The sequence below is a fragment of the Astatotilapia calliptera genome, chromosome 16 (assembly GCF_964374335.1).
Source record: "Astatotilapia calliptera chromosome 16, fAstCal68.1, whole genome shotgun sequence".
NCBI classification, from domain to species: Eukaryota; Metazoa; Chordata; class Actinopteri; order Cichliformes; family Cichlidae; genus Astatotilapia; species Astatotilapia calliptera.
Window position 1 is genome coordinate 21579827 of NC_137437.1, and position 24902 is coordinate 21604728.

The 24902-nt window shown below is 39.1% G+C and overlaps 1 protein-coding gene across 3 annotated transcripts; it reads left to right on the forward strand.

Annotated features, from left to right (window-relative positions):
* On the forward strand, window positions 1-24852 carry csrnp3 (cysteine-serine-rich nuclear protein 3). 3 transcript variants are annotated; one of them, XM_026144157.2, is made up of 6 exons: window positions 1-284; window positions 1170-1209; window positions 18025-18193; window positions 20757-21016; window positions 21227-21523; window positions 21710-24852. In XM_026144157.2, the coding sequence occupies exons 3-6, from the start codon at window positions 18031-18033 to the stop codon at window positions 22853-22855; spliced, it is 1866 nt and encodes a 621-aa protein (XP_025999942.1). In that variant the 5' UTR covers window positions 1-284; window positions 1170-1209; window positions 18025-18030; the 3' UTR covers window positions 22856-24852. The 3 variants fall into 3 exon arrangements, with proteins under 3 accessions (XP_025999942.1, XP_025999941.1, XP_025999943.1); XM_026144156.2 differs by lacking the exon at window positions 1170-1209; XM_026144158.2 differs by lacking the exons at window positions 1-284; window positions 1170-1209 and adding an exon at window positions 14319-14698.
* Window positions 24853-24902: the final 50 nt, after the last annotated feature.

Genomic DNA, 24902 nt, shown 5'->3' on the forward strand with positions numbered 1-24902 from the left:
GACGGAGTAAGTCACGTTGGCCGCGAAGCTGTGAGTCTGATGCTGCACCATTGTTCTCCGAGCAGCCGGAAGGAGTGCCTGTCTAAGCACCGCTGTACACCTCAGTTGTGCCGATACTTCCAGTATCATTCGGGAATCCGGGGCCGGGTTTAACGGTCTCACACTGGTGGGTGATTTCCGCAGAGGCAAAGCCGTGACATGGTGCTGGGGGCAAAACTGTGAAATCCATTGAGAAAAGGGCGTCATTGACTGACTGGATACTGATGATAGTAACGAAATGAATGGTGAGTATTATCAATCACAGGTAACAGGCCTATATTTGAACACTTGCATATTTGATGAAATTACGGACAGACGGATTATATTTGTTGCTCGCGTCTTTTTACTATTTCCTGAGGTAAATTGACGATTTTACGTTTGCCAGCTGTTTGTCAGTGCACTGGATGGTACATTTGTTTAACTACACTGGGCATCACAGCTCAACAGTCACTCTGCTTAGGACATCTGCTACAACTAAATAGCCATTAAAATTTAGGAGCGATTTAATACTTTTTCTTCAAATTAAACTGGTGTCCATTTTATTGCTCAAACGTTTTGCGCACAAAGAGTTCAGCTCAGTGTTTAGATAAAAAAAAAAAAAATACTATGAGCTCCTTTTTGTGCGTCACTTTTGAGTGAGCACATGTGGGTAACACAGGCAGACTGGTATATGGCCAACTGTCCTCTCATGTGGACTGCTAGAGGAAGAGAGTCTAGTCCCCTGCAGAGCCTTGTACAGAACAGGCAGGGGAGGCAGCCAGGCTCTTCCCCTCCTTCCTCCCCAGGGATACCCCCACCTCCCCTCTGCCTCCCAACTATAAAAGGAAAGAGTAGCTCACAAAGAGATTTAGATAAAGCTCTGTCAATCATTCATATGTCAGTGCTGATATGGCAAAGTTTCCCTGGCGAAGCCTGTGTACGGCTGGTGTGATAACAACAAGAAAGGAGAAAAAAATAGTAAATATTGTGATGCACTTTACATCAGATGATACAGCAAACTCCATAAAAACATATTTCTTAAGGGCACATTTTGTACAGTCTCTATAGATTTTCTAGCTGTCCTAAAGACAGATTAGATTTGCTGCAGAGGATCAAATACTATGCACATCTCTCGTCTTTATTCCTTACAGAACAGAAGCGGGTCGTTGCAGTCTGATATTCTAGTTAAAGGTAAGAGAAAATCTTGCTTATGCTATTTGAAACATCATATTGCCAGTTTTCACAACACATTAACATACTGGATCTGTGCCTGTGAAATAGACGGTGCTCAAAGCTCGCACAACTGTTGCTATGCTGCCACAAAAGACCCTCTAATAACAAGATATGATGTGATGTTGATGCAGACAACAGTGTTTAGTGAATACAGACAGCTGCGCTATTCTCTTTGGTTTATACTAGAGAGAGATGCCTCTGATATCACTGTGATGAAAAGGGGACATATTCTTTATAGAATATGCTATTTTTCATGTTTCGTCTTTATTTTTTCTCAATAAATCACCAATCAAAAAGAGCAAACAAAGACCTCACCATGCAGCTCTAATGTATTTGTATGTAATGCAAATCTATTCTTATTTGAACTGTCAGATTTTTTGTTTTACACCAGACTTGAACATGGCAGCATCATTATCCAGCACAGCCTTCTTTATTGTTCATCTGCCAGTATTTTTTTAGTCTTAAGTCCAAGTTTGTAGCCGTGTCCAAGCATGCGGCCATGTACTGTACATGCAACCATTTTTCATATTTGCGGTTGAGATCTGAAAGGTGAGGAGGTGGGCTTTGTGTGAGTGTGTGTGTGCATGTGTGCGAGTGTGTGTTTGGGGAATGGGGCCTCTCTTCTTGTGTCTGTGTATTTTTCTTCCTCAATCCATCTGTTTCAGACGATCAGCATCCAGTCCTCAGAGGAACAGAATTTAATTAGTACATGTGGCACAGAGTGAAAGGACACTGAAACATTAAGTAGATGTATTTACTTGTGGAAAGCTGTATCATTAAGCTGGCTTATTTGAATAACTGATTCAGCCATGCTGGTATTACATACTGTAGCACAGATGGCTAAAGCTCGATAACAGTAAATGTAGTCCATTGAAGATTCGCAGGAAAGGTGTGATGGCTTAGCAGCACTTAGAGGAGTCTCTCAGCAGGAGGCTGGTGTGGGTGAGCTGTCTGCACACAAAGTTCACATGCACGTTTAAATCTATTTTGTGTCCTTTTAACAGCAAGAATTTGTGGCTTTAAATTTGACCTTAAGGTTAGGCGAGATGTTCTGAGTTGGGTTAAGGGTCAAACTCTAAGCTGTTGCATTGAGGATTAACAAGTTTGTGGGTTGTTGGTTTTTTAAAAAGTATTTGTTAAACAAAAATCAAAGAATATGCTGAAATTCGAAATGTATTATTTTGCTTTTCAGTCCTCTCATTCCTGTTCATTCTTCATTAACATCGTAATTTTTGGACTATGTGCAGTTCTTTCTCTCTTTTTTTTTTCTATTTTCCAAGGTTTCCGAAATATCTGAAAAATATCTGTTTCACCCTCCCATTCCCATCAGGCTAAACACTAAATTTAAATTTAAAATAACACTCTCAAAATAAATACATTACTTTATACATAAACTACATCTTGATGCAGCTCATTTACCATATACGGACACACTAGACAGCCTTTCCTTAGTTGCCACACAAACAGAAGATATAAAAGGTGTGTGTACATTGCAGGAATTAGAAAATGTAACATTTTTTGGTGTCTTTATTGTATGTTATACACAGTTTACCTTCTGGCAACAAAAACCAATTGGCTTACTCAGTAATTCTGCCTCCCAATGTGTTTTTCATTAATTGCACGTGTTAATTGATGCCTCTCTTCTTCACAAACACAGAATTTAAATCATAACATCGACAGCTTGTATAGAAAGAATGGAGTCTGAACTAATATCAACCTTTTAGATTACATAGCAGCTTTGTGTCCCTCAGCAGGGTTTGTGGTTCCAATTTAGAAGCTTTTGAAGTGATTTTTTTGTGTGTGTCTTTGGCTCCTTCCTGGCTGCGCTGTGCCGAGTTTTCACGGTTCAGGATTGTGCTCTCTTGAGATGTTGCCATGACACCTATTTGGAATCTTTTGTCTGTCGCCAGCTAATCGAATGTCAAGAAAAAAAAAAGAAGACGCATCTTTCTGGCTTAATGAGTTTTATTTGTTAGTGAAAAGTAAACCATTGCATAAATGCTTTTATATATCCAGTGTGAACGCAGCCATTTCAACAGAATTAAGTGAATTAAGTGAGCCTGTAATTATGTGCTTTAACTTTACATTTCATTTTATTACTACAGGATATATTTCAGTTTTAATTGAAAATAAATGCTGTTTTTTAATGTAAAACGACAATTGAAAAGAGAAAACAATCATTTCCAAATCATTAAGAGGCTACGTTTACATGAAAATGGTGGAAAAATGTAGCAAATGTAGAAATTAAGAAATGGTGATGTTTAATAAAAAAAGAAAAAAAGAAAAAGTTTTTTAAAGTTGAGACTTTGGCATGTTTGCGTCTGTGTTGCATCATCTCTCTGAACTGAAGAAACCAATTCCTGTACTTTTAAAAGCAAAATGTTTCCCTATTTTTGCTTGATATAGCTTTTCAGCTGCTCGAAAGCTCAGCAGTCCTTTGGAGCAGTTTTCATTTCATAATATTGTGAATGGCTGACAGGTGACAGGCTGGATTAGCACCTTGACACACAATGTGCTTTGGTATTGTCCCGCATACTAAAATAAGCAAGGCCTTACTTGTATAAGACATTTGGATGGCAGCATATGTGCTTGATATAATTCAGCATTACCTGGTGCTATCACATATGTGTACAGTAAAGTGCCCCTCCTATACGCACTAACGCACCATCACATAGCAGCAGTGACTTCTAAACTATGGGATATTGCCAACCTCTCGTGGGGAGAGCGCCTCCATAATTTTTAAATGAATGACTTATATTTATATTTATTTCTTTGCTTGTTGGAGTGTTTTGAGGATGTAGTTACAAGCTTTGTTTACTGATAGTTACATCAGGTATGTATCTGTGTGATTTGTTGGCTCTTTCTCAACTTGTGAGAAATGTGTTGCTGGCTTCAATTTTAAAATGAGCACCCATCCAAATATTTTCTTCTGCTTATACAATTTAGGATTGCAGTAGAACCGAATCCTGTCACAGCGCAAGAGGCAGGGTACACTCTGGACAGGCTGCCAGTCTGTTGTAAGGCTAACACAGAGACCGACAAGCATGCACACCTATGGTCAATTCAGAATCACCAATTAGCCTAACAAGCATGTGTTTGGAGTGGTGTGATTGGCTGAGGAACTCGCACAGGCACAGGGAGAACATGAAGAAATGCCCTAACTGGCATCTTGATTCAAACCCAGGATCTTCTTTTTCTAGGGCATTAGTGCTAACCACTGCACCACCATACTGCATGAGCATGTATTTTACATATAAAACCCAATATGGTGTCTTTGTGCTATTTTTGCTTATAAAGCTGGTTTAAATCATTTGCATATTATCTGTTCCTATAATTGTGAATGGCAGAATCTAGAATATAAATGTTTTTATGTCAAAAGGTGGGAACTACATGTGACTAGCAATACACATTCACTAGTCACTTTGTTAAGTACACTTTGCTAGTACCAGCTGGACCCTCTTCAGAATTCTTTGTGGCGTTCAGCACAGTGCTGGAAAACTTCCTCAGAGATTTTGGTCCATACTGATATGAGAGCATTGCTATAGAGAGCTGCTATAGATTTATTGGTTGCGTGTCCATGACGCAAATCTATGGTTCCATCACATCCAAAAGATGCTCTGCTGGAGGGACTGTGATAAGATGATTTGAGCTTCATGGTGCTTTATCCTGCTGAAAGCAGCTATCATTAGATGGGTACACTGTGGTTATAAAGGGATGGATGGTCAGCAACAGTACTCAGAGAGGCTGTGGCATTTAAACAATGCTCAGTTGGTACTAAGAGGGCCAAAGTATGCCCAAAAAAATATCCCTCACATTACACCACTACCATCTGAATATTGCAGCAGAACTCTTCAGAGACTCATCAGACCAGGCAACATTTAGTCAAGCTTCTGTTGTCCAATTTTGGTCTGAATTGTAGCTTCAGTTCCCTGTTTTTAGCTGATAAGAATGGCAAACGATGTGTCTTCTGCTGCATGATGCAGTGAGTTGCTGCCATGTGATTGGCTGATTAGATATTTGTGTTTAATAACAGTTGAACTGGTGTACATAAGACAGCATCTGTGAATGGATGTCTGTAGTGGAGTTACTCTCAGTAAAGGCTAGGATATATTATTTGAACTATATATTATAAATTAAATGTGTTATATAAGAATTTATAATCCTAACTAACAATACCTTAAAACATAATTTAATTAGGTGTGTATCCTGGATGCTAATTAATACATATTTCTATCAAGAGATATTTTGTGTCATTTTTTTTTTTCTTTTACTCAAAGTCACCGCATATAGTAATCGCATTCAAAGCTGGCCTACTTAACCGTTTTTCTCAGATAACAGTGAATGTTTTGCATATAAAAAAATATTCAAGATCTCAACATGATACTGGCTATATATAAATGATAAGGCTTGTCTGCAGAATATGAACTCCACATCCCACAGCTTTCCCAGCCTGCGTGAAAGATAAAAGCAGCCCTGTCTCTATGAAATGCTTCGGCAGCTCTGTGTCTGCCAACAAACCGGCTTTTGCGAACTTTCAGGAGGCATGGGAAAATACAGTCATAAATAAAATATAGAGGCATGAATAATTTAGCTCATCATTGTGATTGACGTGAGGGTGAGGGTACCTGATTGTGCCTCCACTGCGTGAGACTTGAATTACAGCAAATCAAAACATCAGTCTGAATGTGGAGCGTCTTCGTCTTCATACTTGTCTGCTGTGCTGTGTTTTGATCATTAACACTAAACAACAACAACAACAAAAGGAGTTATCGTGAGATGTTTTCTTAAAGATTCAATTTCAGTTCAGTCCTGTAGTTTTGCTTTATTAAAACACTGTTAATACTGTTTGGTGTGAAGCTCCCATGAAGCTATACCTAGAATATTCCCAACAGTAATTTGCAACAATAATAATTACAGTCATTCGTATGACTGCCAATTATTTCCACCTCTTTGTGACTGAACAGTGGTGCAATTTAAATGTGCTACATTAGAGCACCCTTTTCTGTCGACCCATGCGTTTAATCAGGATCCATGCTTCCTGTATTCTTGTACAAGGAGGAAGAACGGATCAATGATTCCCAACATCGGGTTGTACTGTAGCTGCAGAGGCTGCAGCAGGCATCACCAGGCTGTAGCTCCTCCGTGTGCTGAGTGCTGAGCAGTGGGCTACACTCCCTCTCCCCTTACCCTGCCTTTCCCCTCTCTTTCTTCTAACTCCACCCCCCCCCCCCCCCTTTTTTTTTTCATGTGTGTGAAGCAGATCTGTCTGCAGCCCGAGGCAAGTGCAAGTTAACAAATGTACAGAGCGCATGCGAAGTCTCATTTGCATAAATCTGTAGATGTCGCAACATTTCCTTAAACGAATTCCCTTGTGTTTAATTGGGGATATTTTTTTTTCTCCCCACCTCATGTGCATTCTTGTGTACGTCTTTCAAAGATGATTGAGAATGCGAACGACTCTATTTGACAACGGATCAATTATTTGCAAAATTTGTCCACCTGACCTTTATTGCACCGCAATGGAAAAATTATGAGATGTTTGCTTACTGCTCTGCACCTAACCTGTGTCATGGCAGACCAACTGCAAATATAACAAAGCTCAAGCTTGACTGCAGCGTTTGCACATCATTTTTTTTATATGTTAAACAGCTCCATGATCTAAGAGAGTTCCATTATATAAAAAAGACAACTTATAATGACTTGTTTTCTTTTTCTGTTAACATTTAGTTCTTTTTTTTAATTTTTTTTATTCTAACCACCCACTGTATTGATTATGTTTGGTGTGTGATCCCCGTGACTGTGTGGTCTCCAAGTACAGAATGGAAATTAGTATGTTTATTACTGAGGGTGTTTATTTAGGACAAACGACACTTCACCCCACACAAAAATATTCTACTGTATTCTCTAATCTAGAAAACGTTTTAAAAAATAGGAATATGTGAGCATTGCGTTTGTGTCACTCGGTGGCAGGGATCCTCCACTGACATCATCTGTAGCTGTATAATCATCCAGGCCACAGCCTCTCCTCAGGGGAGTCCAGCTGAGACCTGGTCTCTCTCTCTTTCTGCCTCTATCTATTTATTCCTCTCTCTTTCTTTGCCAAGCTTTCTTTCTCTGTTTCAAGGTTGCCGTTTATGGTTGAGTGTGACACCAGTGATAGATGACTTCGAACACAACGTCAGACTGCCTGCATGGCTGAGGATCTTTTGTGGTTTCGGGATTTTTCTGTGCTTTGTGATCCCCCTCAATTGGTTCTGCTGGAATGCTCCCTCAGTCACCCAGACAGAGTTTGCTGCAATGAAAATAAATGTATCTGATAATCAAGAAAGAAAGATGGAAAGGAAAAAAAATGAATAAAACGATCTGCCAAGCCATCTGGGCTGTATAAATGTGGACTTCATCACTGCGGAAATTCTAGTAGGCTGTGATGCTACCAGCCATATTGAATATCATGGGCATTTTATGGATGCAGACGGAATAAGAAAGCAAGATTTCCTAGCGTATATGCGGTCTATACTCACCCAACCTTTCCCCTATTAACCCATTTGGCAACCTTTGTATGTGTATGTGTCATTAAGGCAGCTTTTTGTCAAAATTAGCCTTAGCCTATATAACTTTATTATCTGGCCATTTCACAAGAATCACATTTTTGGCTTCTTGACTATTGTCAATCCAATCTGCACTTGTCTTTTTGGTTTCTGCCAACTCCTATTATAAAAAAAGGCCTGTACTGGCTATTGCACTGATTACACTCTGTAATCATTTTGATTCCAGTAAAACTGTAAGTAAGTAGAACAGCCACGGGACATTTCTGTGTATACCACAAAACATAAAAGCTCAAAAATGCTTAAAAAAGCTTTTCAGTGTATGTGCCCACTGAGCAGTCATAGAAATGAACAGTGTACCATTTTGGATCTTGGTTTCAGTTTTTCTTTATTAATCTTTGGTGTGTGCTCTTTGCATATAGAGGTAATTATCTCCTTCAACTTACATATGCATGTCACTCAGTGGTTAAGTAGTTAAGTTGCAGAAAAGTCAAGTTGTTAGAAAAGACTGTCAAAATGACAATCACAGTCTAACCTTAATCAACCGGTTGTGGTACACTGTATTGTGCTAATACAAATTGTTCCACGAATCAACTAAGAGAGACTTATTCTGCGTTGAAACTATGGGTTCCACTGCAGATGTGGTGGTGATGTAACATCGATCTGCCTTGTCTGCTGCTGCCTGTTGGAGTCATCCATCATTCAGTATTGTTTCTTTATGAACTATTCTCCATTAAGATGTGCTTTTCCAGTGATTCCATCAGTGCCGATGTGCATATTTCGTGGTGCGTTGATCTTTGCATTCTTTGCAGATGTGAGTGGGGTACCTACCTTATCTGGTGTTTTTTCATTTTGTCTTTTCTTAGCAAATACTTTTCTTTCTACGCTTTTTATTTTATTTATTTATTTTATTTTATTTAGAAAGAGGGGCACTACATATTAATGAACATTTTAACAAATGTAAATATGCCAGATTATAGCCTTGGACTAATTTCCATCTGCAGACCCTCTGGCAGGTTGGTGTTAAACACAAGTTAGTAAAAACATACAGAGACACTATTTACAGGTCATGTGACAAGGACAAAAGCGGTGATCACATTATACTAGAACAAACAATGACAAGAAGAGTGGACACAGAGGACAATATAGATAACAATAACGGAAACACATCAATTATATTGCACAAACCCCAGTATTGCACATGCCCTGACTGTCCTGATATTGCACTGACCCATTACACTAATAGTTGTTTCCCTTTTTGTAATACACTAACTCTTTTTCACGTCCAATATAAAGCATGATTATTAAACATGATCACATGTTTGTGTGTCCCTCAGCCGCCCTTTTAAGTGACTCTTAAAGAGGGGTGACTTGTACTTTCCCTCACTGACAGTGGAAGACTATTCCAGAAGCTCACTCCCTGATATGACAGAGCATTGTGTGAAAAGGTGGTCCGTCTAAATGTCAATTCACAATCACCTCTAACAGTGGCTCGAGTCAGTCGAGACCCGGCAACACTGTTAGACTTTTGTTTAATAAAATCACTTATTGGTGGAGGCGCCAGACCACGTATAGCTTCGTATATTAGACAGGCAATCTTAAATAATTTGAAATTGGTAAAATTTAGAAACTTGTATTTATCTAAAATTTGACAATGGTGATATGAAAAAGTTTTTTGTTTTTTTTTTAATCTAATATTTTCAATGCTCTTTTGTAGCATACTTTGATTGGCCCAATAGCAGCAAAGCTCGTATAAGACCAACTTGTAATACAGTATTCAATATGAGCCGGTATCATAGAGTGCAGGAATGTAATCGCTGTGTCTGTTAATGATGTGTGGTTATGTCTAAAGTTCTGTATATTAACATTTATAGTTTTTACCACTTTTTTAACGTGTTTTAAGGATAATTTTGAGTCTAGTAGCACTCCCAAATACTTAAATTCCTCAACATTAATTAGTTCTTGTGCACCCAAGCAAACTTTTTTCTTTTAGGTTTACTAAAAAACACTGACATGGTCTTTTTAACATTAAGGCACAGGCATGTGTCATTCAGCCATTTTTGTAAATCATGTAATGCCAATGAAAGCTGATGGGCTGCATCATCAGCAGTTTTGGCTTGTGTAAAAATTACCGTATCATCAGCATACATAATCGTGTCCATATTTTTGCACACATTGGGCAAGTCATTTATATAAAGTGAAAATAACAGGGGGCCTAGAATTGAACCCTGAGGGACACCTTGCGTACAGGGTGACTTGCTATTCTTTATTCTTTATTCTTTTTGCAACACATAACAGTGGTAGTGCTTGCTTATGCACCCTCACATCAATTGTCAGTATTAGCTTTGGAGGCAAACTGCTAACTACTTGGATATGAAGCTATACTGAAAATTTGAATCTACTCAACATATTGTTTTTATTGTTGTTTGCCTTTGGAAAAGCAAAATGGAAGCACTGAAGTGCTTGTTGTGAATGACAGTAGATAACATTGTGATCTGCCCTGCTGGTACACCTGAGGGAGATACTTGGTCATTGTTGATCTCGACAGGCTGAAGAATCAACCATCTGGTCTTTATGTATTTGAACATACTGTGAAATAGTTCTGTTGGGTGCCAAGAAGGATAATGACTATGATGAAGGTGATGAACAAGGTGGGTGCAATAATTCATCCTTGGTTCACTCTATTTTCCTCAAATAAACGTTGTGATTCATGGCCACCGTTGCCAATGAATTGTTGATATGTTTTCATGAAGACAGACAGTTCAAAGCCAAATGTTTTAGTAAGATTACTGAAGAATTTATGTAATTGTTAGTTTTAAATGTTGGATGTTAACTGAAAACATGCATATCCAGGTCTTGTCTGCAAGGCCCTGGCAACAGTGATTTGCCTACTTAAAGCAGGACTTTATATATACTTATATATATATATATATATATATATATATATATATATATATATATATATATATATATATATATATATATATATATATATATATATATATATATATATATATATATATATAAAATTATTATTTTTTTTTTTTTCAGTTTCTTTTATTCTTCAGTTTCCTACATTTAGATAAATGAAAAAGGCTGTTGGAGTCATAGCAAATATAGGTCACCACCACTGGTGCAATGGTGTAACAAATGCCAACTCTGTGGCTTATTTTATGTAATAGAAGAGCATATACAGTATCCATAATGCTCATGGGTAAATCATTAAAGGAATATAGATAAGGCTGTAAATGGCATATTTCATGAAACATTCTCTAGAAAGTGATAATAAGAACAGCTAAAACTAATAATTGTATGTGTATGAATTATAACAATAGGACATATTTTTATTGTTGCAGCCAAAATATTACTTGTATTTTGTTATGACATGTTATGTTCTGACAAAACAAAAACAAAATTTGGAAATGGGATAGGTTGGTTAGTTTCTTTGTTCCCATTTTCAGAAAGAAGCTGGTAAAGTAGAAAATATAGCTAAACATGCTGCAAAGATAAGACATCCATGGCATCCAGGTTGAAGAAGTCCTGATTTTTATAAGTTGCTGTGTCAGTGTTTTCAGGTTACTTATTCTAGCAATGATAGAAGAGTAATGAGGTGGCTAGTGGTCCCATCATAGCAAGGAATTTCAGGGTTTGAATAGACTGGGTGGCTGAGGCTTTCTGTGTAGAGTGCGCATGGGTTCTCTCCGGGAACTCCTGCTTCCTCCCACAGTCCAGAGACATGACTTTTAGGCTAATTGGTGATTCTGAAGTGGCCGTAGGCGTGAATGATTCTCTGTCTTTCTGTGTTAGCCCTGTGATAGAATGGCAACCTGTAAAGAATGTACTGCGCCGCTCGTCCAGTGACAGCTGGGACAGACTCCAGACCCCCCACAACCGTAAATTGAATAAGCAGAAGAAAATGGATCAATTGATGGAGTAAACCACTGTAATGAAATATGTCAAAGGTTTTGTAAAGCTTTTGTTTAAGAGAGGAATCTTGCTTTATTATTAATAAATAGATATTACACCCACTGGTAGAAGTAGTATACTCTGGTATTGTAAAAGAACTTTAATTTAAAAAAATATATATATATACATAAATACCGAAGGTGTAAATGTGATTTATTTAAAATTCATGTTGGATTTGAATAAGATAAAACCTGATGTAGGTATATCACCACTTGCCTCTTTTACAGAAATATATTAATATCGATGTTTTTTAAGTTACAATGGAAAAGATGGTACATTTAGTAGCTTTGCTTTCAAGACTTGCTTTGCAACACAGAATTCGATGCCAGCAGGCATAAATCAGTGTTTCTCATGTGCCCACCTATCAATATAACAATATATGCCAAGTCATTGACATTTATTTTCTCAGAGTCGTTAGCAGAGCAATCATTTTTATATTTAACAAAGTATGAGGATAAGTAGTTCAGGCTTTCCATTAGTATGCTCATTTATATCAAAGAAGAGCATATACGGTTAGATGCAGTTTTCCAGTTCAGTACAGTAACCATGCAATGGATGCGATCCATGTTTTAAAAAATGAGAAACTTATCTCAATCAAGGAAAATGAAGGCAGCAAAATATAAAATGACAGATTTAAAAATGAATGAACGTTCTTATTGTTGTCCTGCTTTTAGAAGAAGGCAGTTAAGAATTAGAAATATTGCTTTTTCACCAGACTGTGGTCTTACTGGGTTTATTAGATTGAACAGGTCACCCTGTTGTTGTGTCTGTGTGTTACTTGTACCTTTTTACTGGTGCAGTTGTTAAAATGCTTGCTTGTTTATTGGTCCTTCTAATTCAACCATAATGGCGAACTGTAATCTCTGAGTGCATTGTTGAAGTCTGCACTGTTGGTACTCTTCCTCTGGCTTCCTTTCTGCAGTAAGTAACTATATATATATATATATATATATATATATATATATATTACACATACACACAAAAAGAGCCAATTCAATGACCACTTCCATTCTAGAAAAAGATTTTGACCGTCAATATCAATCCTCAGTGTAATCACTCTAATACTACTACTAATGCAGCTACTGCTGTTTTCCATAGTGTAGCATGTTATATGGTAAGGGAAAAATCATCAATCAGGTCTTAAAACATCACCAAAACATTATACAATAACAAAACGTGTTCCTTATTAAGTAGTATGTGAGTTTATAGTTATAAAAGTCATAAAATACCAATTGTGGTCTTTGAATGTGCATGAAAATAATGTGGCAGAGTATGGAAGAAAGAGGTGAGGAGACAACAGATCTGTAGAGTAGGAGGAGCACAGTGCTGTCAAGCTGAGGTTCAGCGAGGACACAGATGACGATACAAAAAATTGCAGGAGCAGATTAGTTCTGTTTCCTTGAATTCACATCAAAGAAACAGCAGAAACTCACTGACGTGATATTATCAACTAATAAGTTTAATTGAAACTGTATAAACTAACTCAGTATTTAAATAATATCCACTTCATAGCTTAAAAAAGCTGAGGAGTATGAGGATTTCTTTAATATTGTCAATGATGCAAACAATGTTGCTAACTCAATATTTCCACCATTTGTCTGTCCTGTGGTTGTAGATTTTCAGAGTCTATAACATACTATTATTTCCACTGCACTGTATGTGGGGTTTGTGTCCAGAAATAGCTGTTTGTTTTACGATCTCGATACTGTATTATCTGGGAGGGAAAAAAGCCTCTTGTCTTAAAACTATCCCGTAAGAGGAAGTGCAGGACTTTTATGTTGACATACGATCCTTTTGAGTGCGAGAATGATGTTTTGGCTCCTCGACTGCACTAGCCGAGGCCTCACTGACTCTTCAGCAGAACTTCCTGGCATAGGAAGTGTTAGGAGCACGCTCTCTACAGCACTGACAAATCTTGTTTCCTGTGGATCTCACTTGTCAGCCTCTTTCAGGTACACAGCATCTTTATAGCTCCAAGCTACTTGCAGACAGATAACGATCTATTTTTGCTACCTTTATCCAGGATAGTCTTTACAAATCAGCACATTTTGATTGTGTAGCTTAATGCTTTCTTTTCCCATCTTTCTCTGCTGTGTTGTTCTTGGCATTGAACACTTCCTCTTTTCCTTTTTGTTGCCTCACTCTGTTTCTTTTTCGTCTCTCCCTCCCTCCACCTCTTCCTCGTTATCCTTCTCCCCCTCACCCTTCCCTTCTCGATATGCTCTCTGCATTTCCCCCCCCCCATCCCATTTTCCCACTGGCCAGCATCTTTCACATAGCCCCCCCCACCACACCACCGACCCTTATAAATTTCTCCCATATTTTTTCATTCTCCTTTTTACTCTTTTTACCCCTCATACTTCTCCCACCTCACTCCCTGCTCCCTGCCCCCTCCTCTCTCCAGCTCATGTTGGTAAAAATATCTGCAGACAGCAGGAGCAGAGGCACGCCTGACTCTCTCCCCCTCCCTCCCTCCCCCCTCCTCTCTCTCTCTCAGACATCCCACCCATGTGATCTCACAGACTGCCTCTGCTCTGCTCCACTCTTCTCCAGTCAGGCTCCTGCCTTTCAGCCGGCTGCAGCTAATGAGCCTTTGTGTGGCCAAAAAAGACAGCAAGAGACAGAGAAAGAGAAGAAGAGAGAGAGAGAGAGAGAGAGGCAGTTAAAATGAGATAGACTGTCATCTTGCAACAATAAAGCATACGGTACCGACAGTGCAGTCAGAACAGGAAAATTACCAGTCTGTCTCACACTCCTGCACCCTTTTTTCTCATGCCTGTGGAGCTCAGGGGTCGTTGCAAGTCAGTGGACTGAAACAAAATGGGACTCTCTTCATTCATCATGTTTCACTTTTTTTGAATAGCCACATTTGTGACTGTGCTGCTGTACTGCTGTGAGAAGAGGTGAACGGAGTCACACTCAGCCAGTGGATACAGGTCAGTTGTTCCTGTGAGGGGGCAGGCCATGCACAGAAGTGAAATGTGGCCACTGTAGGATTGATGTGTCATGACTTGCTCCAGATGCCACAGGCTTATTGGCATCACTTGGGATGAGTGTTTTGAGCTTTGCGTTGTCAAATCGGCTTATTGTTATTGTGGGAACCTTGTGAATGATGATGGGTAAATAATTGTATTCATAATGCAAGTGTGCTACAGTGCTGTGCGCGCAGCTGATTAAGGATAAGAGTTGGGTTCCACAGTTGATGTGTGTGCCGACAGAGGCAAACACAGGGAGGGGCTTTCCAAGCTGGCTTTTTTGCTGCATTATTTTCTCTGGGATTTTCTCTCTTGTACCATAGTGTGTGCTGCCCAGCCATGATTAGTGGTAAGGCAACAGTGAAGACAAAGAAAGAGCTGTTGGAGAGCAGCAACCATCTCTGGTTTTTATTTAGCCACGATGAGAGAGGTTCACCCCATGTTACCCACAGCTCTGTGGTTTATGATGTCATTTGTATGCAGTGTTAAGATTTTAACTTTTCATGCTATCACAGCTGAATACAGATGAACTATTATACACTCGTCTGAAGGAGAAACTGTGTATAAATGCATCAGCAGAATTTGCTTAAATATTAACTTCATTCTCTAACGTCAGAGTTTTATTGTACACAGTATGTTAGACTGGAAACATTGCCATATGGGAAAGCACTAGTTGTGAGAGTACATTAGAATCTCCATGGAAACCACTTTTGGTATCAAAGCCTAGTGCAGCCTTATCTATGGGCTAAGCATACGAATAGGTTTCCAACAATAGTGTCTAATTAGGACCCTCAGTAGAAAATGGACTAAAATTGCACAGGTCATTTCTGGTGGAAATTTCCATTCCTGTTGGCTGACAAATTAAGTGGATTGTGAAATAAACCAGTTTCTTTGCTGTTTTTGATTTGAGACCAGCAGATTCTGTTAATGAAAATGTAAAATATCACAGGGCAGGCTCGTGTAATCTAGTCTGTCTTCAGTTAATCTTATTCTTGTAATAAAAGTGAGTATTTTGATCTTGAGTTTCCTGTCAGCCATTCATTCACTTTTCTTTTTTTTTCTTTTTTTTTAAATCTACAAGCTCAGGATACAGGCTCCCATTTCTATTTAAAATAAATAAATATATATTTCTCTTTGGTGAGAAATCTTTTCAGTGAGGTTACCCTGACTGACTCCTCTCCTCTTCACATTCTCCCAGATGGAGGACGCCTCACATTCCTTAGTTGTAGGTAGAGCTGTTGACTCTGGAGGTTCTCCAAATGCTGGTGTTGCCATGTCACTGCACTGAACAAGCACATCCTCCCGGGAACAATGACCCTCTTGCTGGCAGTGCTAGTCCTCTCTGGGTTGCACCTCTTTCACAGGCAGCATGTCTCTCAGGCAGCATTTGCATCTGTAATGATTTGATAGCAGAGCCCAGATGAAACACTGAGGCTGTCTGTGAATGGAACTCCCCCACAAGCTGCTCTGGCAGATAGACGGAGTGGGACTGGGTGAAGATGCACACTGTCTTTACTGATTCCAGGTTCTCAGAGAGAAAGGCAGCAAGGGAAAAGCTGCCAGTCATAGCAATCCTTGCTGTGCTACTGCAGCACTATTTCACTGGCCTTATTTTGAAATGTGACAAGACGTTCCAACTACTGCTGTTAAAGCAGGGAAAACAAGTAATTTACTATGTTAAAATGTCGTTCCTAATCAATGTCATGTAAATACTGATTACCACTAAACAAGTCCTACAATGTTGCAGGTCATTAATTACACACTAAAGAATAATGGCAGGATATTTATCAAAAAAAAAGAAGGAAAAAGGAGAAACTGATAGTTATTGCAGTGTCGTAGAGCCAGTTTCTGTAATCATAATTAGTTTTATTTTATTTGACTGATGAGCTTGTTCTTGTTTATTTGTCTAATTGCATCATCACTCAGGGGAGTTAATGGACCCTCTCAGTTGACATTGAAGTGGTCTGCAACACTACAACACAGCATGACATGCTAACCACAAACAGCCAGCTGAACCTACACGCAGATAACAAACTGTGCACAACATTGCTGTCCAATATTACTGTAGAGCTCATGTTTAAAACATGTTTACATAGCAGCGCTGTGGCGGCTTTCTCTGGAAGATTTGTTGCAGTGATCATGTCTATTATTCCATTGTTGCTAATATCTTTGCGGTGCTTTATGATGCATGATTACAGAGTGCATTTTTCAACATTGTTTCAGCAGTTAGCTTTTCACAGTATAGATTTTCACTCCAATTCGCGATGGCTCTAACTGCATTCACCTGAGGCCTTTTCTTTATCCTCTGTAGGAAGCCTTCTTTTTTTTTCCAAATAAGGGCAGAGCATTTTGAAGAGAGGAACAATTTATGCAGGAAATTGGAACATGCAAAATTGAAGTTGTTTTTTTTTTAATTTTTTTTTTATTGTTTTCAGGGGGTTTTTGGAGATAGTGACTGGATGTCCCAGGGTCTAGATTTTGATGGTGGACAATCAGATGAGGTGGAAAAGGAGAGGAAGAGTGATGCACGATTGACGTCTTGAAAGGGAGTGTGACAGATTACAATGACTTTATAGACCAAGGACTAAGTTTTGTTTGAAGAAGGTAGCTTACTGGACCAGAGTACCGATGTTGACATTTTTGAATGAGGTGAATCTGAACGTGTGGGAAAACAGAAGTGATGGAGGAAAACAAGAGCGGCACGATTAGCCCATAGTACAGAGGGGACTGGAAACTAGACATGAAATTGTTCTCATACTTGTACATGAAAATGAACATCTTTGGGTTTGCACTTGTATTAAAATTCCACATCCCATGTAAGTGAAAATTTTAGTGTATTCTTTTAAGAGAAAGACATCATTTTCGACCAGTGCATATATTTTTAATCACTTCTGTGTTTTATAGCAGCAATTAAATTGCAGACACCTTAGATTTTGCATATTGTACATAACTTCAACCTGCGAAGTAAAAACGCTAGACAAGCTGGTCCATTTTCTCTTTTTTTTGAACCTCTCAATCAAAGAGAGTGGAATGAACTTCCTGTAAGGAAGACATAGTATATAATTCGCAGCTTTCGTCTTTCTTTTTCTGCCCCTTTGTGCCAAGTGATCAATTGCCAGGAGAGTGCCTGGGAGCTGAGACAGTGGCAGTGGAGATTTTGTGCATGTTTGAGTAAAAGTGATGGTGGGAGAGTCTGGCTGGTTGCTAATTGAGCGAGTTGAAGATTATGAGGGCTCCGAACTGGATGTTAAATAATGTGTGGCCCCTCTGCTGTCTGTCGGTTTCAGGTGCAGATGCGGCGGGCCATGAGCGGAATACTGAAGAGGAAATTTGAGGAGGTGGAAGCCTCCTCCTCCCCGTGCTCTTCCGTGCGGGAGTCTGATGATGAGGTCTCCTACAGTGAGAGTGGGGATAGCAGCGACAGTGTCAACCCCTCTGCTTCAGGCCCTTTCACCTGTGAGTGCCTGCATCTTTTAAATTTGTGCATTATATTCAGTGACAGTAAGATTAATGTTTTCATTTTGCCTCGTGATAGACAAAGCTAAAGGACTGAAAGGGATTTTTACGCAAAATCTGAGCCAGCCTTATTTTGCAGCCTACAGTTATTGCAGGATGCTGCTCAAAGAAGACAAATGTGCATGTCTGTCGATAGCGGAATGTAATATGAATTTACAGTCATGGCTGTGCATTAGAGAGGAGAGGAGGCAAAGAGTCTGGTGCTGTAATAAAAGGGAAGCATGCACAAGCAGCCTCCCTCATTAGTAACATCATCAGTGTACTGGCCCAGCCAGAGGAAATAGCTGATTTTGTATCAAGCTGCATGAGTGCAACATTACTGGTGCTGCACATGTAAATGCAATATCTATCTAACGTATCTAAAAACAAGATTATTGTTTTAAATAATGATTGCTTATTGCAATCTAGTTTTGTTTGTTTGTTTTTAATGAGAGCAGCCCCGTTGAGAACAGACTCATGCATAGTGGGTTATGCATTATTAATTGTTTGAAATCAGCTGACTGATCAGTTAATTGTTTAGTCTTTAAAATAGATAAAACAATTTCTAGATCCCAGTGTAACTCTTTATTAGTCTTTTCTTAAAATATAAAATCAGCAAAAACAAAACATATTCAGTTCAAAATATATGTAAATAACAAACCCCCCAGCACATTTCTAGACAGAAAGATGAAATTATCAAATGCACTTTAAAATATTTACCTCTTTATGATGAATCCATTGAAACATTTGCAGATTATTTTTCTGTAAGTCAAGTAATGAGTTTCCTCAGCTGTAGTTTAGAGTCCAATATTAATAGGATAGGGGTGAGATACAAGTAGACAAGTGAAATGAAGAAGCCACTAAAGAAATGCAAATATAATTTTGAGCTGAGATTTTATAGGTGACTCAGAGGAGCCCCCTTGTTAAAAGATCTCACAGTATGTCTGGGCTCAAAAACGACTTTGAATAAAAGAAATCAGTCTCAGAGAAACCTATCACAAAAGACACGTCTCCTCTCCAGGTTTCAAAGGATACTGAAGTCACTTCTAATAAAGAACACGGTGCACATGTGAATCTTACGGTTAAAGACATGCGATGGAATGTGAATGAAATAGATTAAACAATACTAGGTCATTAATACTTCGGGGGATATTGAAAACATTCAGATGCTGGCTGAAAAATCTCAGTAATGTGATTCTTAAAAAAGAAAAGAGCCACATTTGGGCAGCATGTTTGTGTTCCTGTGTTTCTGCAGTTTGCTTACTTGGTTAATTTGGTGTTACTATTATTGTTGGGTCTTCCAATATACAGCGTTTTGATGTGTGTGTTGTTGGGATTATGGTGCTATATAAATAAATAAATAAATAAAAGGTAAGCCAGGTAGAAAGAAAACAATGTGAAATAAGAGTTTTTGATGATGCCTTTTTGCGTGTATGAATGACATACATAGGGACGGGGGCCGTTTCCTCAGTAAGGGAGTTTAGAGACAGAAGTTTTGTACTGCATCTCTTGAGGTTCTTCTTGGCCTCTGTGTCAACCGCAGCCGCCGGTAACCGGGGCCTCGAAGGTCAGCTAATAGCAACAAGAGAGCTGCGCACTGGGAGACAGCGCTCTTGTGAAGTAACATGCATGTAGTGATTGAGTAGCTTGGCAGACAGATGAAACACTTAAGTCCTGAGTGGCTTTGCTTTACATCCTTTGCTGTGGTGTTGGGCAGAGAAGAAGAAAAACATCTGTAGTCTGTTTCTTTTAGAGTGTCTACGAAACAGTCAGATCAGAGTCTGGGGCATTTAAAAGAAGACCTGTTAGGACAAATTTCATATATGAAATATATTCATCATATGAAATCTGATTACATAGCTCTTAACATCTTTTAATTGTTTATCTATTGTTTTTATAGGTAATGCTACTCTTCGCTTCTTCTGCTCTTCTCAGCAGTCTTGCTCTCTTAGCTCTACACGTGTAATGAAATGCATTGTCTGCTTTTGCATGGGGTGGAGAGCTGTTGGAACCAGATGGTTTCTATTTGTCCTGTCTGTCTGATAGGGGGGTGAATACTGGGAACACTGCTCCTGTGAACCAGCTCTCTCCATCTCTGGGCCAGGCAGGGGATTATTTATGCTCCAGTGTTGCCCTCTTCTCTGCACCTCCCCCTTGTAGAGCACTCCTTAAAAAGACACACTAAAGACTTGCATGCCAAGTGGAAGCACAGAGACATGATGAAAATCTGTGCTAATTCACGACATTATATGTCTATATCCATCTATAGCTATATCTCTCTATATAATAGATAGATGTAGACATATAAAAGAGAGAGGCTATTTTACATGGATGTAAAATAGTTCTACTCTAGCAGAAAAAATGGTAAAAATATATTTGAAAAAATCAGCAGTTATAAGCTCTTGAAGTAGAGCTGTAATCCTTTCCACGTGGCGTAAGTTAATTATCAAAACCATTTTACAACAAAAACAAGAATTGCATGCATACACTGTACTGTGTTCAGACTTCCTGTTTTCCTTTTCAGCTAACTCAATATTAAAGAGGGAGAAGCGCTTGCGGACGAGAAGGGTGCATTTTGAGAATGTGACAGTGTACTACTTCAGCCGACGGCAGGGCTTCACCAGCGTGCCCAGCCAGGGAGGCAGCACACTGGGCATGTCCAGCAGGCACAGCTGGATCAGGCAGTACTCCGTGGGTGAATTTGCCCTAGAGCAGAAGAGGATCCACAGAGACATGCTCAGAGACCACTTGAAGGAGGAGAAACTCAACTCAATCAAACTTAAGGTGAAAGCATTTTTATTCGTTTCTGAACAAAATCCTACCTGTAAATCTTTTTTTTTTTTACTGTGGATTTCATGACCTACATTCAGCAGATGTCATTGTTTGTGATGAATTTTTCCTGAATGATTTATCGTTTCAAATAAACCAGATTGTTGATGCTGATGTTTAGCTTATTATTTGTGCTTGAATATTTTTTCCTTTTTGTTTTTAAAGCTGACTAAGAATGGCACAGTGGAGTCTGAAGAGGCCAACACACTCACAGCAGAGGACATATCTGATGATGACATTGATCTGGACAACACAGAAGTAGACGAGTACTTCTTCCTGCAGCCTCTTACCACTAAAAAGCGTCGGGCACTGCTGCGCTCCTCTGGGGTAAAGAAGATTGATGTGGAAGAAAAACATGAACTTCGGGCTATTCGCATGTCCAGAGAGGACTGTGGCTGTGATTGCAGGGTTTTCTGTGACCCTGAGACCTGCGCCTGCAGCATTGCAGGGATCAAATGCCAGGTAAATCCTATGACACACATGCTATAGCCTCATGTTCTATTTTCTGACTTGTAAACAGAAAAAAAACATGCGGCCCATTTAAAGAGAATGTGCTTACATGAATAATTTATAGACTACATGAAAGAACTTGCTTACGTGTTATTTTAAAACAAAATCTGTACATTTTTTTTGCTTTTCTGCTTTCAGGTGGATCGTATGTCATTTCCATGTGGCTGCACAAAAGAAGGTTGCAGCAATTCAACTGGAAGAGTGGAATTCAATCCCATTCGCGTCCGAACGCATTTCTTGCACACTATAATGAAACTCGAACTGGAGAAGAGTCGTGAGCAGCAGCAGCCGTCCCCAACCAACGGGTACCACGGCGAAGCAAGCGACCTGGGAAGTGGAAACCCTTTTGCTCAATCACAGCACAGGCTGGAGTACTCTCTGTCAGATGCAGTTCCACAGGCGGCCAGCATGCACCTTCAAGCTGCAGACGACATGGAGGAGACACTAGATGATGAAGACGAGGAAGAAGATGAAGAGGACGAGGAGGAGGAGGAAGAGGAAAACGACGAAGATGAGGACGATGAGGAGGACAGTAGCAGCGTTTGCAGCGGGCTGTCTGATTCCAGCACACAAAGCTTGGCTAACAGCGACTCTGAGGACGAGGAGGGGGACGACGATGATGAAGAGAAGTCTGAGAATTTTGAAGACGACATGACGACACCGTCGGTTTCTCATACCGAAGTTGTGCCCTTATCCTCTGTGCTGTGTTACAGTGATGGCTCTGTGGGACATGACAACCACATTAATGGGAACACTTATTTAATGAACTCCTCTCCGGCTGAGTACTATCAGCTGGGGGGCACGAGCGCCATCTCCAACGGCCAAACCAGCCAGCCTAGTGAACCTTATGGGGAAAACTTGGCATTCCAAGATCCAGTTAGTACGACCAACGGGAACGTGGCCCAGAGACCTTTCAGCGTCACTGCTGAGCAGTACACAGACTACTCTAATCATGCTGAAGAACAATACGCAGTCAATCACCATTTTACTCTGAGCGGTGGTGCCCCTACCACCCCGCTGACCTGTTATACACCTGACCCGAAGAATAAAGTTTTGTCCAAAGCGGCGTTTGAGGACCAGGCAGAAAACGAGAACCAGGCTCCATTTCAAAACTACCTGAACAATAACAATCAGAGTTCCTACAGCAGTCACAACTCATGTATGACAACTGAGCAGCCACCACAAGAGTCAAGTCTCAACGGACATTCTGACCTGACCTTACTAGCAAACAACACTAAGAACCTGCCTTTACCAGACCACTGCCCTGAGGTCACAGCCATTTAGTGTGCCTCGCCTTTTTAAGTATTCTTTAAGTAGTATTGCGTCTTCAAGAGGAACATGATCATGGCCTTTTTGGATTATCTGACCTTAAATTTCAAAGCAATTCACTGCGCCGTAATGCATTTTCAGCTGTAACTATAAAGCCACAAGTTCATTATGTAAAAGGCTTTGAGGTGCTTTTCGCTGTCTCCAGTACATCGTGTGCTTAACTGCAAAATCGAACGTATCAAAAAAAACATCAAAGCATAATTTATGTCACGCTGTGCAATGTATCCTGTAATTTCAGATGTAAAGTTCTAGTTTTAAGCAGATATTGTACTGTAGATGGAACTTTTCTATGTCTGCTATATGTGTCAAATGTGCAAAAAAAAAAGGCTTATTGTCAATTTATTTATTGTTTTTGAAGTATGTGTATACTTATTGTAAATGTTTTGATAACAATACGCATGCCGTTTTCGGAATCTCAGTGATGTTTGGGAAAAAATGCCATTGTTTTATATTTAAAAAAAAAAAAGTGTTGTATACATAATGTACATTTTTCTTCTTGTTTTCGTCACAATTATATGCTTTTCTATGGTTTTGGAAAGCATGAAAAAGCCTGAAAACTTATTTGTATGTTTGGAATATGATATCAATGGAAATGTCAAAATCAATTCACAGCCTTGTTGGGGCTGTGTTGGGGTCCAGTGGCATGCAGTTGGTTTGAAATGACTTCAGTTTTCTCCCCGCTGTTTACTCTTAGAATAACACAATTAGCATGTGTCACTATAAAAGAAGATTTTTAATGTGAAGACTTTTTTTTTTTTTTAAATACAGGGATATTAATGAAGTCACACTTTGACATATGTCCAAAAACTATGAAATATTTATCAGTAAAATAGAATTAATTTGAACAGTAACTGGTCTAGTGGACAAAATATGTCCTCTAGAAATGTGCCAGTAATGCTTATGGGATTTCAACATTATACTGTCTAACAACTTAGATGTTTATTTACGTAAATCCCATAAAGATTTAAATTTTTGTTTTGTATGACTAATGGTTTAAACAGATTTTCTCTTCTACAGAAAATCCTTAGTAAAATCAGCCGATGGGGCATTTCATCACTTTAACAGTGCTTTATATTTGTATTTTAAGCATTGTTTGTTTGGTTAACAATATACAGTTATTAAAACTATAAGGGGTAAACATGTTCAAGGTTGACAATCAAAACTTATTTTCAAATAGTACACAGTAGGGCTCCTGGGGTCCTGTAAGCCATCAAAAATGACAACCAGATACGGAAAGAATATTTACCAGAAATGTATAAATAACCTTTAAAATCACAGACAAGATGGAAATTGAAGTGACTGCTCAACAAGTGGAGGACTGCAATACTTCAGTAAACAGCGCTGCTGTAATGCTGGTGTTACCTTGAGCTCCCTGCTCCTGCATGAATACTGATATTTGTCCCACTTCCAAGCTGCAAATATCCGCAACATCACTATAATCAGAAGACTCGGCGCAAGAGTTTGGCTGGTTTTGTGCGACACTCGAGTAGCTGGGACCTGTCACGCCACGTGCCACGAAGGAAGTATACGGACTGCTTTCAGGAAATCGGTGGCATCGGCAAAGCCAATAGTTCTGATTAACTGTGCCAAAGCATACAGTGTGAGAAGGCTAATATGATGACATCCATGTGGGAATCCTGTGTTTGGTTTTATGTTCCAGTATTTATTACGAATGATATAATGAAATGTGTATTTATTGTGGTTTATTAAAAGTCTGTATTGAGTAAATTGCTTCTCTATCTTAAAAAAAGTCTTCTGTTTCATGCTGGTTGTGAGTTGTAAAACATCATGTGCCTGATTTATTTAATTCGATTTCGTATTCTGTGAAATGCATATGTTTTGCACAAAATGGTAATTTTTTCGTTCTCATTGTGTTTGGTTTCAAACTGTAGATAGACAACTTCACTTGACATGATCTTGAAATAAATATTAAAATTTCTTTTGTATCTAAATCACTTGATATATTTTCATATTCAAGCACACAAAGTGAGGAGGTTACTGA